Here is an 18,542-nt window from a genome sequence, read left to right as displayed (position 1 = left end):
CTATACCTCTTTCGCTTACTCTATTTTTTTCTTCTTTTCAAATGGCAAGCACTTGGTAGCATTGCCATCTTCCCATTCTATCTTTAGAAGAACCTGGGAAATTGCTTCTGCAAACTGCAAAAAGAGGACCTAGCCAAGGGCCAAAGGGGGAAAGGCATCGTGCCTCTCACGGACTCTTTGGCAAGTTTTTTGGTGGTTGTTAATTATAAAATAGACTGATTTGGGTCTGTGAACAAATCGTATATGATGACTTGCCCATTCTTCCTAGGTTAGGTCAGAAGACACAGTTTTTCCGGGAAAATCAATCATGGAAATAGAAAGGCAGCCCAGTAAAGGCCAAAGGGCAAAAGAAAAGTGCTAAATGAACTAATTAAAACCAAGGCCCCTAGAACACAGATGTGGATTAGGATTCTGTATTCACATCAGCGTGTTTGCATTAAATGTTTTTCATCTAAGTTTCTGATTTTCCAATGGTTTACTAGATCAGGTGACCCTCACAAAACAAATGTGTTCAAAGAGAAATACTTGATGAACAATAATATAAACAATGAGTTTTTTAAAAAACCCTTCCCCCCCCCCCCTTATTTTTTTTCCTAGTGTGACAGGGTCAATAGGACAAGAACAGATTAGAGGCAGCGTTGAAAAAAAGAATCCATCAGGCTCGCTGGCGGATCTGCCTTAATGAGTTGAAACACTTCTGAGTCTTTACGGTTTGGCTGGATGCATTGAATGAACCAGATCAAGCATGTTTTTCAGACTGATCTGGCTAGGCCAAGAGACAGAAGCCTTGGCTGTCTCAATTTTAATTGACCTTTAAAGTCTGATTTTCCTTAAGGATGGAATGTTCTGGCTGGCTGGGGACTTTGGAACCTCTGGAAGGTTTGCCCTTAAGAGGTCAAACCTTAAGGTTACCAAGGTAACCCCTGGTGTGGGTACCACATCAGTGTGCCTTTACTAACCCTTCAGATTTTACTGAGGGAGGTTATACATCTGAAATATCCATCACCCTACTTCATTGTTTGGGAAGAGAAATATTAAATTTAATAATTATACCCTAAAGGATAAAGCAGGAAAGATGCTGTTAGGGAGAAGAGGGGAGGTGATGGTGGTATTTTTTTCTTCCTTTCAGGTAAGGCCAATAAGCCTTTTTAGAAGTGGGATAATTTTTATCCCGAGGAAAGTAACCTGAATAGAGAACTCCCCTCGTGTAGACCACCTGCCCCCTGCGGGATGTTGGTGGGACCTCTTGTGTTCCTTACTCTTGGGTGATGTTCTCTGATGTGCAAAGGACCACTCACATGAACGTGGGGCTATTCCCATCAAATGAATAGTTTTCTCTTGGAATATTTTTGGGGGCAATGAGCAATTGAGTTTCTGTCCCTGGAACGAATAGAGCTTGTAACAACCTGATTTTCCACAAATTATGGGAAGTACATTAGGTGTAGACTGTGATGTTATCATTGAAACGAAAGCAACAGCTATAAGATGCTCTCACCGCATGATGTCACTGACACCAGCTGGCTGGGGACCAGATATTCCGTTAATCAGGACATCGCTTTATTGACCGACGGTCACGTTCCTGGGGGCCTGCACTGTGGAGCCTCTGGAAGAATAGAATGGCTTCCCCTTCCTCCCAAGACTGGCCTTTTCTCCCAACTCTTTAGGGTGAAGGCTTTCCAAAGAAGTATGCCCCCAATTCACATGCTCATAGGAGATATTTTACATTTGCAGTGTGAAAATGTCTATTTGATTACTTGTTGGGATATAGTGACTCAAGTTTAATTCTGTTAGTGCTAGAATTTCCAACTAAAATAGCACAAGGCTATTTCATTGTTTTCTATTTCCTTGCTCATGAGATAATGAAATTGACTAGAGCAGTGCTTGAATATCTCCAGAAAACCAGAGTAATCCAAGTCTATGCATATAATATTATGTTGCAGAGTAAGAGCTATGTTACTATATTAATAGATGATTTTTACATTGTATGTCAAGCTCCCATCAGCCTAAAATGTGGAGTGTTCTTACACTGATGTATGTAAAGCTTCTTCTGTTCTCAGGCTTCTGGTTTGGTCCTTCCTACAGCCTTATAAACCACTCCAATGTACCCCAGCTCAGAAATAACAGCATGGCCAGATCAACCAGTGAGTCAAAGAACGTGGGATATATGTGAATTTGCAGCAGGTAAGGTGGTTTTAAACTCTAAGTGAAAGCTGGGAATCTAAAAGCTGCTGCACTCAGTACCATGTTGGTAAACTAACCATAGATTGAAAGCAAAGAAATCACTGTTATAGCTGTATGATCCCTTCTAAAGAGAAAGGAAATTAGTTAGGAACTGAAAGGGAAGAGTAGACAGGGGGGGAAAAAAAAGGGTTTCAGCTCATAGGCTCTAAATTCTGCAGGCTAAAAGGAATGATGATTGGTCCATACCCATAAATTCAATCCCAAGATGCTCTGCCAATGCAGAAAGTTGACAAAAAAAAAAGAAAGAAAGGGAAAAAGTTTCAGAAAAGAGCAATACACTGCACTCCAAAACACATTACACACGACTATTATGGCTCTGTGCGTGCACATTGAACAGACAAACGGCGGATGGTTAAGGAAGCAGTGCTCAGGTACGCCCCCATGAGTCCACAGAAGGAACTTCTCTTTTAAGAGGTGTGCAAATACCAGCACACTGTGTCTTTATTAACCCTTAAAAGACCTTACTGAGGGAGAAGTTGTATGGCTGAACTCTCCTCTATGCTATTTCATTATTTGGGAATAGAATACTGTATTTATCATCAGAGACGGCATTTGGCATTATTTCATTCTTCTCTTTTCAAAAGGCAGACTTGAAGTTCTGGGGAGGTGAAATTGTTTTGCCCAAAGACACACAGTGGCAGAGCTAGGAGATGAAGCCAAGTAATTTGGTTGGAAAATTTCAACACAATGGATTTATATAGCTATGCTCTAATATTTCTTGTTGCTTTAGTTATTTTGTTTTTAAACTATTTCCTTTTCTCCAAACCTTCTATTCTCTCCACCACTTACATGACAAGGAGCAAACATTTCTGCTCAAAAAGCCAGATGGGGCACTGGGGCACTGGAGCACTGGAGCCTGCTTCCAGTTTTCCATATAGTTCCTGTGTGGCATAGGACAGCTCTGAATACCTCACTTTTTCAATTGGTTAAAAAAAAAAAAAAGGCGGGGGGAGGATGCAATTCCTGGGTTCTTTAGTTAAGTTTAATCTACTGCTTCCTCAAATCACGAAGAGCCAATTAGATGATCACTTCCCAGTGCTTGGTTCCAATGCCCAGATGACAGCTGAAGGGCACAGGCACCCAGGGAAACTGCAGGGCTGCCCAGGGAAAGGGACTCAAAGTCGTGTGCTCACAGCCCACAGTCCTGGCAGACCTGACTGAGGAGGGACCGGGATTGCAGGGCCAGCAGAACCTGCACAGGCTCAAGTGACGAAATGGGGCCAAAAAAACAAAACAAACAAACAGGAAAAACCAAAAAACCTCTGCAAATGACACATTCCATTCTGGAAACAAAAAGTTGTTAACCAAATTTCATCATGTGCGGCCCTTCAGGATTTCCTTATTTGCGCGTGGGTGGTGGAGAGGCAGGTGGGAAGGAGGGCCAGGATGAAAACAGAGGGGTTCTGTGGTCTATATTTCTTCCCTTGGTCACTGATTAGAGAGATACCAGGACAGCCCCCAAAATATGACAAGGCATCTGTTAAGTTTGAAAACATGCGCTAGAGGGGGTATTTCTCTTACAGAGGCATCAGTTTGGACATGAGCAAAGCTCCTCATATAGAGAAGGGAAAGGAGGTAAGTATGTTTGGAGTCGTCCTCGTTTCAGGTCCTTTCTCTGCCATTTACCTGTTCAGTGACTTTGGACAAGTTAATTTCTTGTTGACAAAATGCTTACGATATTGATACATGCCTCACAGGGTGACCCTGTGGCATAATGGAGACATGAATTATGTCGGCCAACAGCAGAGGGGTGCAACAGCTTGGGGAACAGACATATCTGGAGATTTACTTTGGGCCACTTACTGCATGGATGTAGGTTTACTTCTGATTAATTTCACGGCCCTCAAAACTCTGATAGCTCCTGGGATATATCAAGAATTTAGATTTTTAAAAAAACTTGCCACCTCTTAAGGAAATGAAGTTTCCTAGATTTAAAAAATCTATATCTATATCTATAGATGATATAGATATATAGATAGTGCATCTAGTAACAATGATAAAGAGGCACTTTATATAACAGAGAGTTCCCTTTGCCTTGAGTCCAGGGTACTCAGGCAAATCACCTACATTTTTCATAAATTCACAGCCAGAGGATGTAGGGTTACTTTGGTTGCACAATGTTCACAGTCAAATTAACAACTTTTTCCAATCCAAATGAATTTCTCTTGCCTCTGTGCAACATTCAATTTGACAAATTGACATTTTCCCCCCCATTTGTTTCCTCCATATAAACTTCGGAACACCAAGATACCAAAATTCATTTTCCGAAGAACTGATAATAAATTTCCTTACACATTTCCATGAGAAAGTGACTCAATTTTTCTCCCTAGAACCCTCTCCATCTCTTGCCTTTTCCTCCTACGTCAGTAATAATTTAAGGGTTAAAATCAAGAGATAACTACAGAAACTCTTTCCAGAGAAGAGAATCATGATTCCATGCCTACGTGAACACTGCTAATTATCTATATTAGTTGCGTAGAAAGCTTGGTTAAGTCTTCAATGAAATTAGTAGCATGCTCATGCATACATATTACTGCATTTACAGTTTTATAGGTAAGTCTGTGAGCCTAACTCTAATTTCATTTCATGGGAAGTCATTTATATCAGGCAGCTCCAATTTCAATAATTCAAAGGGAAATTGGTACTTAAAATTGGAATCTCTTCTGGCTATAAGCCCTAACAAGGAAACAAGCAGAGGAAGCATGCATCAGTCACACTAGTCCCGTAGCAAATACTACTCTAATTTATTTTTACTATTGGTGGCTACATTTCTTTCATTGTGAGTCAAGAAAAGTAGGATACACAAACACTTTTCATTTTCTGAAGAGGTCATTACTTTCTATCTTTTCTATTTAATCTAATGTTGGCTTAGGCTTATTACATATCATATGTTTCCTATTGAACTTCTGCCTAGCCACTCCATTTTTCAAATTAAATTAGTAATTCAAAAACACGAAGGTTACTGTAAACAATTTAGTTTCCTTTTCTACATGTGATTTCCTGCTGTGCAGTAAGCAATATAAAAAATTAATTTAAATCTAAGAGTCTTCAGAAACTATTAAATATTGACTCGCTAATCCTTTGTTTTAGGATTTTATAATAGTTTGAAGAAAACTGATTAACCTGTAGGTTAATTTAAATTTTCAATTGCATTAGAGAGAAGAACAAGAAAACAACTTATTTAAAAATTGGAATTGTCCATACATGCAATTATAATTTCTGTTAAATTTGAAGACATTCAGGATTTTATTCCTTAACATCTTGGGTCTCCTTATGCAAATAATCTCAAAGAGGTATGTGCCCTCTTGACTTTCTGCCCCTCTGAGGTTTCTAGAGGGGTCCTGTCAATGTCATTTCGAAATGGGAGCAATTTAGCGTCTGACTTCTAATTTTCGACTTACCTTTACAAATGTAGATTTTTTTTTTCACATATACCAACCCATATTGCCACTGAGCCCTTCGAAATGTAATAGGAAACTCTCTCCTTCCTTCCAAGTTTCCATATGCCATGAGCAAGTATTGATACATTCACAAAAACACACACAGTGAAATCTCACTAATGCTCAGCTGGAGTTAATGATAATTTTGTCATAGGTTGAGTGTGTCTTTATTCTACTTTCAGCAAGATACACATGTTTGATAAAGAAATTAATAACTTCAGAGAGTTTTAAAAATATTTAGAAAAGTCAACACAAATAATTTAGGCACTAGTAACCTATGGTTCAAAAATACTTTTAAGGCTAAGTTTACTCATTCTGAGAATATGCCTACAAGTTCTAAAATTGTACTCTTTTAAAATAGTCTACAATTTGGGCTATTCTATAATTACTTCCTATTAAATGTTAGTTTATACATGACTTATTTGCTCCATACTGCCTGTAACTACTGAAGCTGTGAGTGCTTTTTTTTCTATAACGTCTATAAATTGATTATCGATTGTCTATATATATATATACACACAGAGACACACACGCACTCTCTCTCTCACACACACACACACACAATGATGAACACAATCCTTTCAAGTAGGAATTCTGTGTCAAGAAGGGTGAAAATTGAAGCTGACTAACCTTGACAATATTTTCCTATAAAGTATTATAAATATGTTTTATTTCAAGGAAAACGGCTTCCTTCAAGAACGCTCTATAAAATATACATGTGTTCCTTTCTTTTATATTTTAAATCAGTTTTTATAAATCAATAAATGTCCCGTAGGACACCCTGACCAGACAAACTGTATTAAATCCTAATGATGTAAGTTACGTGTTAATAAGCATTTAAAAAATTGTACATTCTTTTAGAATGTGATTCTTCAACTGAAAATGTGGTTTGGTAAGTTGAACAATGTTTCTCTTTGAAGCTGGGGAATATCTTTTCTTTTAAAATGTATGTTATGCATTTCAAACTTTATGAACACAAACAAATAAATACATTTTAAACATTACCATGGTGGCAACACTTTTTAGTTTTTGTGTAGCCTTCATTGTTACTTGAGCATAAAGTTCTCAGAGCAGCAAACATTTATTTTCCTGCCTTCTATGTGAAGGTTTGCAGAAATAAAAATTGAGAATTTAAGACCTGGAAGCTAGAAAATTAACTCTGGGCAAGACAATTTTGGAAAGCAGTTTCTGATTGGAAGCTCTTGCTTTTCCAGACATGAGGCAGCGCTGATGCACAGTCACTACAGATTTTGTTTATAAACGTGCTTCCTATCAATCTTTGTTAAATCAGGTTAAATATGAATGCTGCTTTCCTGGACATCTTCCAAAAGTGCCACTGAAAGCTTACTAAAGAATTTATTCAAGGAATCACACTCAGATTAAATACACAGTAGCTATTTTAAAATTATATCTTATGAAAGAGGAAATCGTCTAAAAGAGAAGCTGAGAACATTTTCTCAGCTTATTACCCTCAGATCTCACTGCATTATCATTTTGGGGGAATATCTTCATTTTTTAATGCTTTTCTCTATCTGGTACTTCAACATTGCTTTCAGTGCACAATGGTATTCCAAAAATTTAAGTATAACGCACATGTTCAGAATTTTCATTAAATTCTAAAATATAATTGTATTGAATTTACACAGTCACATGGATTTGCTAAATCTATGTCATTTGAATACAAACACATTTCTAAAAGGAAATTACTATATTAAGTAAAATTCTACTTTTACCTTCTGTTTTTACTTTCCATCTTATCTACCTTTGTAACAATATTCTACAGCTGTAGAGAGAACAATTCTGTCCACTAAAGGCATTTTATTTAAAGATTCTGAATAAAGGAGAGACCGTGTTTGAAAATTTAGCAATGCCAATTTACCAATTTTTCACAACATAAAATGTTCTGTAACATAATTTTTGGTCCGTAGCCTTTGTAAATACATAATAAGTACCACCTCACTAAAAAAAAAAAAAAAGTTTGAACAGTATGGGCCTACTCTCCCCATAATGCATATGAAATTTCTTTATTCTTCCATGTCTGTTAACATAAGGAACAGAATCTTATTCTTTGCATGTATTCAAGTAAGAGTCAAATCTCATTCTTTTAGAGCCCCCAAATGACCAATTGCTATCACCGTTTCTTGTGTTACATGAATTTATACCCTAATACGCTACGTGAAATATTTCTTGGGGTGAGAAATTGGCGATCTGAATCAGAGGTTGACAAATCCATTACGATGCTTTTGTAAATAAAGTTTCAATAGTACACAGCCATGCTTATGAGTTCATGCACTGTTTATGACTGCTTTTGTGCTACAGTGGCCAAGTTTTCTGTGGTTATGACACGGATGGTATGGTCTGCAAACACAAAAGTATGTACTATCGGATCCTTTACAGAAAAAAATTTGTCAACCTTTGATCTAAATGGATAACTATATGGAATCCATTTAAAATATAATGCTTTGAAAGCTCCAGAATTAAAAGCTATAGTCCTCGTTCACAAAAGCAGGAGAAATACATAGTTTAGTTATCCGTGCAATTATATACAATGTGAATTGGGTCTTTTAGGAATGATGTCCAAGACTTCATGAAGCCACAGAAATCGATCAAAATTTCCCAGTTCTCATTAAAAAATATATATCTAGCAGTGAACTGTGATATTTCAAAGTAACTAATAAATATTTTTAAAAAACAATTTTCCTAAAATTATTATTGAAACTAGAATAACATAAATGATTTAACAATTCATCTAAAAATCATTTAGACCCGAATCACTTTTTTCCTAAAGAAGGTCAATAGAAGCCTGGCCATCTCCTTTGCTGTAAAATGTTTGTTTGTTTTTAATTTTCCTACTCAGTGCTTTTTTTAAACTTAAATGCAAACTGTTTGGTTAATGAAGAGAAACATCTGCACTCTTTTTATTCTGTTTATTTGTTAGAAATAACACATTCTGAACCGAAATGAACTTACCATCATTTCAAGTGTGTACTGGTTACAACTTAGCAAACATCCTTTTCAGGATGGGGTCATTTTATAAAGAAGATGGACTGTCCAGTGGAATGATTTTATTTTATCAATAAAAGTGAGACTTTTAAATGCCTTTATTATCATTGCACTGTGTGATATAGACTATCATTTTGTATCACATTATTCAAGATCAATTTCAGAAACATCGGAGTCTCACACACCTATGAGTGTCTCAGAGCCAACTAGGCGTGAACAGAGGAAGTAATACAATTGCTTTTGTTAATGTTCTCATGCGACAGGCAGAGGCAGTCAATGTTAGACCTGGTAAAACACATCTAGCTCTAGGTGAAATCTGAGGGAAGATGCAGCAACAAGAAAGCAGCACCGACTGAGCATGCTCCTATTCAGGCAGAGACAGAAAGGGAGTGGACGTACTGTAGAAGCTGGCCATTACGTAGTTTTGGCAGCGATCACCAGTAAACTCATTTGGGCACCTGAGAGAAGAAACAAAAAAACAATGGTAGAAAAAACAGAGAAAAAGAGAAGAGGTGAATATATGCTAGAAAGAAGCTCCTTCAGTGACATTTGATTGAACTTGGTGAGTTCACCCTCAGGAACTGAGTCTTTGTCCTAATCATGGCTTTTAGACTCTGGCATTTCCCCCAAAAGGGTTAAAAATTTGGACAAAAATGATAGAAAGATCCCAGCATTTTAAGTGACTGCGTTCTCTCAAAGGGAGTCACTTGAAGTGAAAGCAGATGTTTTCTTTAACTAGGTTTTCTATTTGACAGCATTGGTCCAAAATGTTGGAAGGAAAGGAGTTCTGGTTGGCTGGCCCGCCATGATCGCCAGCATCACTGACCATCCTGATGGGTCATTCTTTTATAAAATTGATGACCTCTGGGGTCTGTGTTGAGACACAGTTAAACAAGGTCTCATTGAATGGGTTTATGCCCTGAGTGGTTAAACCATAATTAGAACAAAAGGAATCAGTCACAACTGAGTTGTAAAACCACCAAGTGGTAGTGATTGTTGCTGTAGTTTGGGGGAGAAAGCAAATTTCAGACTATTTTAACATACTTTCTTGGGTTTGGACTTTCATGGGCACATTCTCAGTACATCTCGCTCCAGTGAATCCAGGTTGGCACCTAGAGGGTAAAAATGTAATAAGCAATCGAACGCTAAAGACACTGAACTTTCAGACTGGCAATTTTCCTCCTATGGAGTATGGAGACTCCTACAAATGACCTGGTAGCTGAACAACATAAAAGAAAGGAGAAGACAAAACATTTAGAAAACCATGTCCCATGAAAACTATGGGGTATATATTTCTGTTGTTTGCTTCAGTCTTCATAAAATCAGTTAACTGAAATTTAACTAGAGTGAGGTTGAAAAGTTGAAAAGAAGTGGCAAGTTCTGGGCAGCTAAGTTATTTTCCCTTGGGCATTTCTGAAGTTGTCACTGATCAACTGACTCACTGTGTTAAAACACTGGTTTTGGTAAGAGCTTATAAGGTTCCATCCACCATCTTATTGTTTAAATGATTCTGAGCTTTTTCTTTTGTAGACACAATTTTGTACTTCATTTCATAGGTATCTTTGTAAGTGAAATCAACAAACTACAACAGAAGTCAAGCACTTTCACACTCTAGTGATTACTGACAAGAAAAACTATATCCCTTTTTGTTTTAAAGATATTAGAAATTAGGTCTTACTTTTAATGGTGAATGAAAGAGGCAGATTTTTATTAGTACAAATTTCACCTCATCCAATTATCCCAAGTCAAAGACAAATACACTTCTTAAATTTAAAGTTATTCCTCTACTGAGGTATTTAGTAAATGTCATTTTGCATTTAGGGTAAATTGTTTTGAAACTGTATAAAATTTACATTTTACTCACTCGTATACATTTGCCTATCTAAATTCCAGAATCCTGGTGGAATATTGTTCTTAAAGGCTTGTGATGGGGCTGTGCCTAAATATGGAAGTCCTTTACAATTGCTCTTTTTGTTGCTGTCACTCCATTAACTAAAGCATTTCAGAATGGATTCATTTTACCCAGTATCATACTCTAATAAATAGGGTCATCAAAAAGTTCCAGGACGCAAATATACCTCTTACAGGTGCTCCACACCCATAGCCATGATTATTATTAATAGTTCACCTAGGCCATAACCGTCATGCACACACCTCATGATTTACTTACAATCCTTTCTTCTCCAGAGTAAATAAAAATAAACACCATCTTTTTGGCATCAAAGAGATGTGAATAAAATGATTCATTTTTGCTAATATAAGGTTGATTTTTTTTCATTTCCCTTGAAGCCAAATTCAGTGCCAAAAAATGTTCTCAAGTGATTTGGTACATCTACTTCACCTATTTCATGAAGAATGGCTTGTAAGAATAAATACTAGCAGTTCCAGATTTTCAGCCCTATAAGTACTTGGGTAAACAAAGTATAATTATGATCATTAACAATAATATCAATAAGCTTAACAACAAACATCTTGTATTGATATAGTTTTTTCAATTCTTCAAAATATATTTTTTTTAAATGAACGTTATTTTCGTTTATAATATTTTCGCTTCAATGAGTAGAGGAAGATCTGCCTAGAGAAATACAGAAATAAGAACTATAACCTGTGAGGTTGGGTCATTTCTCATGAAGATGTCATTCTACATGCTTCAATAAGAGTGTCTTCACAGGTAATTTAAGAAAAATATACGGAAACTTGTTTTCCATATAACTTATTTGACATAAAAATTTCTGAAGTACATGGGGTTTTTATTTGTATATTTGTTTCTGAACCAGGACTATATAAATCCATATAGACATACACTATAATTAAGTAGGTAATTTCAGAACTAAGAATATATTCTATAATGACCATTTCATCTTAAAAATTTAAATTCTTAATTTGATCACACAATAATCCACTTGTTTCATACAAAGAACATGGTATAAGATATGTGAATATGATATGTGTGTGTGTGAGAAGAGAGAGAGGGAGAGAGAACCATTAGAGGTAAGAAATGCACATATCATTTAAGGATCATGAAATTAACAAATAGCTGAGAAAGCATGAGTCCCTTAAGAGAAGAAACGCATTTATTAGAAGATTGCCATTTATGCATCTAGGATGACACTTTTGAGATCACTGGGCACAGGACAACTAGATGAAGGGGATCAAAAATCTTACCCAATCAATTTTCTAATTCGTACAAACTCCTGAGATGATGCTTCCTAGGAAACTAGCATTATGAGATGGTGGTTTATCTCTATCGTAAGATGATATATCAATAGAATATTTGGTGCAGTAACACTAGATCTGCTTAAGGTATGCCAATCCTTTTTGGAATTATCAGCTATATCCGAACCAGAACTCTCCTTTCGCTACTGTTTACCTTCACTTAGATGGATTTTCTTAGCGTAAAAGCCTTATTATTATTCAAAGTGGGGTCCAAGGACCAATAGCACCGGCATCTCCTGGAATCTTGTTAGTAGACACGTAGACTCTCAGGCCCCCATCCATAACTACTGAATAAGAATCTATATTTTAACAAGATCCCTAAGAGATCTGTTTGTACATTAAAGTTTAGGATGTCAGGGATCCTGACCTCCAAAAGGCCCTCTAATCCGGCATCACAGAATCTTGCTGCTTGGATGTGAGAAGCCCATTTGGCTTCATTGGGCCTCAGCTGTCCTCAGGGATAAAATGAAAGGATTTAACTAAGTGATTATCAAAGGTTTCTCTTACCACGAAGGTTCTGGGAGTCACCCTCACACATGGAATCACTGTGCAAAAACCCAGACATCATTTCTTCTGAATGTATTACCAGTCAGGGAGGACTCAAGAACTTAAAAAATAAATTTCTGATAGAATGGATTTTTAAGACAATCTGGAGGCAAAATAAATTTCAAATACCTATTCCTAAGCAATTCAAGGGTTCAGCGGCTATAATCATTATGTAACTTTTGTGGACGTCTAGAATTGTTACCAAATCAGATGGAAGGAAGTGGAAACAGTTTCTGCATAAGCAAACTGCAGACTGCATTGACTGGCTAGAGGAAGCATGTGCAAATGGAAATGCACCTGATCTATAGGCTCTGATTAAATTCTATGGAATTACTTCTAAAAGAATAGGGAGACTGGCTGCTGACGTATTTCTTTATTAGCATTGTACTTCAAGCACCCAATCTATCGCTTTCTTCGGAGATAAGAGTGCGGTAAATTTAATCTGATTTTGAACAATATTCTTTGGCACGAGTCTGAGCACCTTCCAAGAATTGTATGTCTTAGAAGAATCTGTTTGAATAAGAACTGAGCCCCTATTGTAGCTCCAAAACTGTATATACCATTTGTTTTACTGATCAGATTAGAAGATGGAAATATTTTTTAAAAAATTTTAGTATTTGCTCTTAACATGATAAACTATCTTTGTTCTATACTTGTTCCTCGTGAGATGAAAACTCATAGACAGTTTTGTCTGAACTGAAGCATCATGTCCTCCAACTAGCATCAACACTTCCCTGAGTGCCATATCCTCACCTGCACACATCCACACCCTGGGAGAAGGATTCCTTATTTGGCTCTCACATTGCACGCTGCCCCGATCTCTTCCACTGTTCTTACCTATCTGTCTCGTGATTACCTCTTTGTGAGGACGCTGACCACATTCTGATCATTTTATAGCTCTAATGTTTAGCCTGGCTCATGAAGGACTCTCATAAGATGAGATGTTAAACTTTAAAATGTTAGTTAAACTGAACCTGGTTGAGGATCAGACTGCAGTGTCCAGTAAAGGACTGTATTAAGGAGACTCTCACAGTCAATTGATTTGCCAGGTACAGCTCAATAACCGGCTTTTATTTTTACAGTTTGTGACCGACTCTCTCCTCTGTATACTTCCAAATAATTTTTTATAGGAGCTCCCACAGTATCCTCCTTACAGACTCCCTCCCTTAAATAGAAACCTTTAAAATTGTGTCTGGAATTTGGAAAAGACTCTAACTCTTTAACGATAAGTCTATTACCTCAAATTTAAATCCTGTTACTGAAATACCATCTTACCTACGACTCAATAAAGCCATTACAGTCTAGTAACCAAGACTTCTGCACAGCATCAGTACAATAAAAACTGTTCTTAATAATAACCTTAATACATGGTGACAATCCTGATATGCTTACTATGTAATCGATCATCAACTCATGTAATTTTGTGAAGCAATTTAGTGCTTGGTGTATTTTTTACATTCTAATTGAATAAAATATTTCTCATTTTTTTTGGTGGAGACACTAGACATAGTCAAAGATATTTCCGGAACTCCAAGAAACTTCTGGTTATTTAGGGTTTGCTAATTTTATAAGCCATTATAAATGGTTTTGTGGTTTTTTAAATTTATGGTCAATTTATGAACCATCCTTAGACATCCTTTCTCTTCCTTTCTTTATTTCTTGGTTTCATTAATTTTCATTAGGTCCTCCCTTGATCAGGCAGGAGAAGGGAAACAGGTTTACATATGATATTTTGTCTCTATTTTGTCTCTACCATGAAATATTCAGACAATTTTTTAGATAATTATCTTCCAAAAAAGAAGAGCCCCTATTTTCTATTCACTCTACCTCTGCACTAGTTGGGGTATTTCCTTCATATTGTACAACAGCTGAAACAATTTCTTTGATGTCCATGTTTACAAATATCAAGTAATGGAAATGCCAACAGATACATATTGAGGATTATCGGTGTGTTTAAGTGTCAGACGTTAAGGACTTTTGCTCTTACTCCGTAAACCAGAGCTGGCAGTGTACACACCAGGTCAAACAGTGCTAGTTTGTTTTTCTACAGTATCATATTGCAAGGGCTGACTTTTCTCACCCCTTCACTCAGGATTCTGGCTAGAACTCGCCCACTCACTGGCTGAGTATCTGTGTTGTAGATTATTCTTTCCCAAATGGATTGTTACTATTAGTCTGCATTTTTCCAAGATGAACTTCGTTCTGTTATCCACCATGAAGTGAAATTTCTTGAGGTTTGTATATGCTTTTCTAATTTGTGTTTTAGTGTTCTTTATGGTATCCTCTGCAAAAGACATTGATCTCCTCAAGGGAATGCCTTCTTCAGTACCATTAAAGAAAATATTAAATATAATATATTCCTTCAATAACATGTCCTTCAGATCCAGCCTTATACCTCCCCATCACTGTTTAGCTAGTATAGATCATCCCATTTCTTTTTTATTAAGATCTGGGGGCTAGTTCTCAATTCTTGAGATAACAGTATACATAGAGTGGCCACAGTGGACTCATGGGTAAATACTGAGGGGAAAAAAAAAAAAAAAATCTAAGTTACCCTGGCTCGCCAATGTTGTTTTTCAACATCTAAGACATACAATCCCGCTAATGAGGGTGCCAGTGTTTATGAATTAACCCGTCCTTGTTTGAACCCTGGTGCCCTTCCCAAAGCTCTGTTTGTACAGCTTGTTCTGAAATGCTCATCCGTGGATGAAAATCCTTGCCATTGTTTACTCTAACTGATGTATCCTTTACTTTGGGGTCAAACAATTTCATCGGATACGGGCTCAATCTATGTCCCATGCATCTACGTGTCCTTGTGACACAATGACTTATGGACTCGGCTAATTTGTGGCTTGGTTTTCCTCCCTGGAGGATGCCCTTCCCTGTCTCATCACACAGCTTAGCGACTCCGAACTTTATAGTTCCATCTACTCCAGCCTCATTTTATGATGAAACATCTAAATATTCACTTTTGACTTAAATCATTCAATAGAAATATTTCAAAATGGTGCATTTTATTTTAAGTAGACTATATGCTTCTCAAGGTGAGGGCTGCATATACTTTTTTCCCTGACGGAGTCTCTGCCTCTGGCTGGCTGCGGTCCCCCACGGTACATTCCCTTAGCTCCCTAAATTCTCTTCATAGCACTCAGCACACCAATCATTTATAATTAAATTAATTACTTGAAACACATCTGCAACTCACAAGAGCCTACAGACTCCATGAGGGCAGAGACCATGTGATTTTGCTCACCACTTCATACCGAGCACAAGCATAGAACTTGCCTCTTAGAAGGAGATCAATAAATATATGTGGCTGCCTAAATGATTTCAGGAGAAAAAAAGGAACCAAGCTCTTAGGAACACTTAGTGTACCTGATTTTACGCCAAACTGCAGCCAAACTGGTTTCTATAAGAACAAAGGATTTGCTTCCCTCTGTCTTCATGAAAGTCAAAAATGAGTTCATAAATACCTAGGAAGTACATAGCAGGAGTCTAGATACAAGAGGACACAGAAGAAATAGAACACGTGGCCATGTGAAGAGCTGACTATCTACACCTAAGCCACAAGAGTCCTGCCCACTCACAAAGGTTTCTCTCCCTGTCAAATGTTACAGAAGGTAAGTGCCACGCCCACTGTGAAGGACGAACGCTTCCAGAGCTGGCTGGACTCCAGGTTTAACCCAAAATACATCCCTTTGCTCTATTCCAAACTTCTCCTTCTACAGCCATGGTGATGAGGCCACAGGACACAACTTGAATCTGAACCATCACCCCCTTGTTTAATTATGTTAATTCAGCTACTAATATGTTATAAATATCGTCATCCTCCTCATCATTGCTATGCCAGGATTTTATAAAACTTTAACCTTAGCTAGTGTCTTGACTTTCTCTCCTCATCTTACCCGGTCCCCAGATGTCTCTAGCCTGTATGGAAGTCTCTCTTCCCTAAGCACTTGCTATGTTTATGGTATCACTCTCCTGCTCCAGAAGTTACTATGACGCCCGATTAGCTATCACAATGTCCAAAGTCCTCTGCCTGGCTTGCAGAGCTCAGAAACTGACTCTCCTGTCTAACTTAGTTTTTTTGTTTTGTTTTACTTCCCAGAATGGAGCTGCTTGTCTAGTTATGCATGTCACTGGGTCTCATGATTACTGCAGCCTCAGTGTCTGCCTGGTATATGGAAAAAACTCCATAAATGATGACAATGTTTATAAAGTCTTCAACTAATTCCAGTCTTTTTCTTCTTTAAATTCTCATTCCCATAACAATCAGCACTGTACCACTTGGGATATAGTCACTTTAACTGATGTACTATTTTAGTTACTCCATTTCCGTAAATAGACTAAGTTCCCAGGGACCAGCGACCATGCTTCATGTTTTCTCTGTGTTTTTAAAAATGCCTGGCATAGAGGTAGCTGTTCTATAAACAAATGTTAATTAATATTTCATTCACTGAGTTTAATTTATTATAACAAATTTGTTGTGATTTTATCTCCTCTAGCTATATATTTTTCATAACTATCTCGATAATAATGTGTAATACAATATAGGCCTTTATATATACTACATGGTTTCATAAAAAATAGACAAAATCATAAGTTCATGTTTAAAGGCACCTCCCATCTTCCTATGTTTTGTTTGCTTTTTGTTTCTGTTTTTTGTTTTTACATATAAGGAAGTTAATGATCAGAGATAGTACATGATTAAATGAATGTCAAATGGAAAGTTATAAAGCTAGCTGGTGGCCCCAACAAATCAAATAAAAACTGCTAGTGTTAAATAGAATGAAGAATTGGGAATTAAATATGATAACACAGTCTGTTAAGACAGGTGTATATATTTTTCCAATGTCTACAGAGAGAATGTAATTCTACCATTTATTTTTTATTATAAGGAAAAAGAAATCTTGCTTCCCCAGAGTTAGAAGTGCTTTAGCAGAAATGAATTCATTTAATTTCACTGACTCCCTGGGAAGAAGTTTGGAGAACATATTAACTCTATGTTATAAATATACTGTCCAGAGAGTTGAAGTGAAAGAGCTCAGACTATTCACCAAAATTGGTGCTTAAAACTCTAATCCCCACATGGGGAAGCCACATCTGCCCATAGGACAGCATCATGGGTTTATAAATACGGTCTGGTATAAAATCATTTTTAGATTAAAAAAAAATCACATCAACATCTTCCAAAAGAGTTCTCTAAGTAAAGCTGTTCAGAAGAGCAGATATACAAGAACAAGGGGACAAAACAAAGAGGAACATCTGGACAATGTCATGTTCAAATTGTCCTGTTTCTTTGAACCATGTGACTACATGGGGTACCAGAGGGTAAAAGACGGAATGATTCTTTTCTGGTTTTTATGCAATCTGGAATAGTAACTGTTTTTTTTTTTTTTCCCCAGGATAAATTTTAAATTACTATAGAGAGAAGAGAAATATAAAAGATGAGAAACACCACAGAAATTCCCGCACAGTTCCCAGAGGAGAAGTCCAAGTTACCAGCAAACCTCTCCTCGGAGAAGTGTTTAACTGTTATATGGTTAATCCATTTGGAACACCTTGTTCTAAACAGAGAGACAAAAGAGCTTTGCTGTAAAGTCTTCGACTTCAACTCCCAAAAAGACAACAGCGGATGAGATGACCAGAGAGACTACTTGGAAACTCGCGTGCTTGTGGTGTTTCTGAGTCATGTCTTTAGCCAGGGATAAAGCTGATTTTGAATGATGTGGCACATGCTTCAGAAACGTTTTGCCCTAGGCAGATGAACCACGTGGAAACTATGAACTGGCTTCATACACAGGACCATGATGAGCCAATGCAACACTTTCGTGTTTTCTGTTTCTATTCAAGTCGTCCAGTGAACAATATAATATCGTAAGACATGGTGTATGATGTGCCTTGGTTTCACTTCTGACTAAACTATTTGTAACGTTATACATGTTTTTAATACAGGGATTAAAAAACAATTCGACAAATTTAACAAAAAAGGCATGACATATTTTGGATAGTGAACATATTCCAATTCTTCCATCAAGGTACTGGCTTGCTCTGGTGCATCAGTAAAGACATGGTGCAAAAGGGGGATAAAACTGA

At 37.0% G+C, this 18,542-nt stretch overlaps 1 protein-coding gene across 14 annotated transcripts in view; it reads right to left on the bottom strand.

The window, feature by feature from the left end:
- Positions 1 to 18,542, bottom strand: part of NRG1 (neuregulin 1) — a 1,032,063-nt gene that overhangs the window by 10,974 nt on the left and 1,002,547 nt on the right. For 5 of the 14 annotated variants that reach the window (XM_068531884.1, XM_068531886.1, XM_068531891.1 and 2 more), the window contains one exon: positions 9,084 to 9,142. In XM_068531884.1, the coding sequence (XP_068387985.1) occupies positions 9,084 to 9,142 (59 nt within the window). Of the gene's footprint in view, positions 1 to 2,427; positions 2,452 to 8,767; positions 9,143 to 9,728; positions 9,797 to 18,542 lie in introns of those variants that run through there. The other 9 variants (XM_068531882.1, XM_068531885.1, XM_068531879.1 and 6 more) reach the window with 3 other exon arrangements.

Source organism: Eschrichtius robustus, chromosome 21 (genome assembly GCF_028021215.1).
Source record: "Eschrichtius robustus isolate mEscRob2 chromosome 21, mEscRob2.pri, whole genome shotgun sequence".
Taxonomy (NCBI): Eukaryota; Metazoa; Chordata; class Mammalia; order Artiodactyla; family Eschrichtiidae; genus Eschrichtius; species Eschrichtius robustus.
Note: the sequence above shows the minus strand (reverse complement) of the source record. Positions and strands in the feature narration are given on the sequence as shown.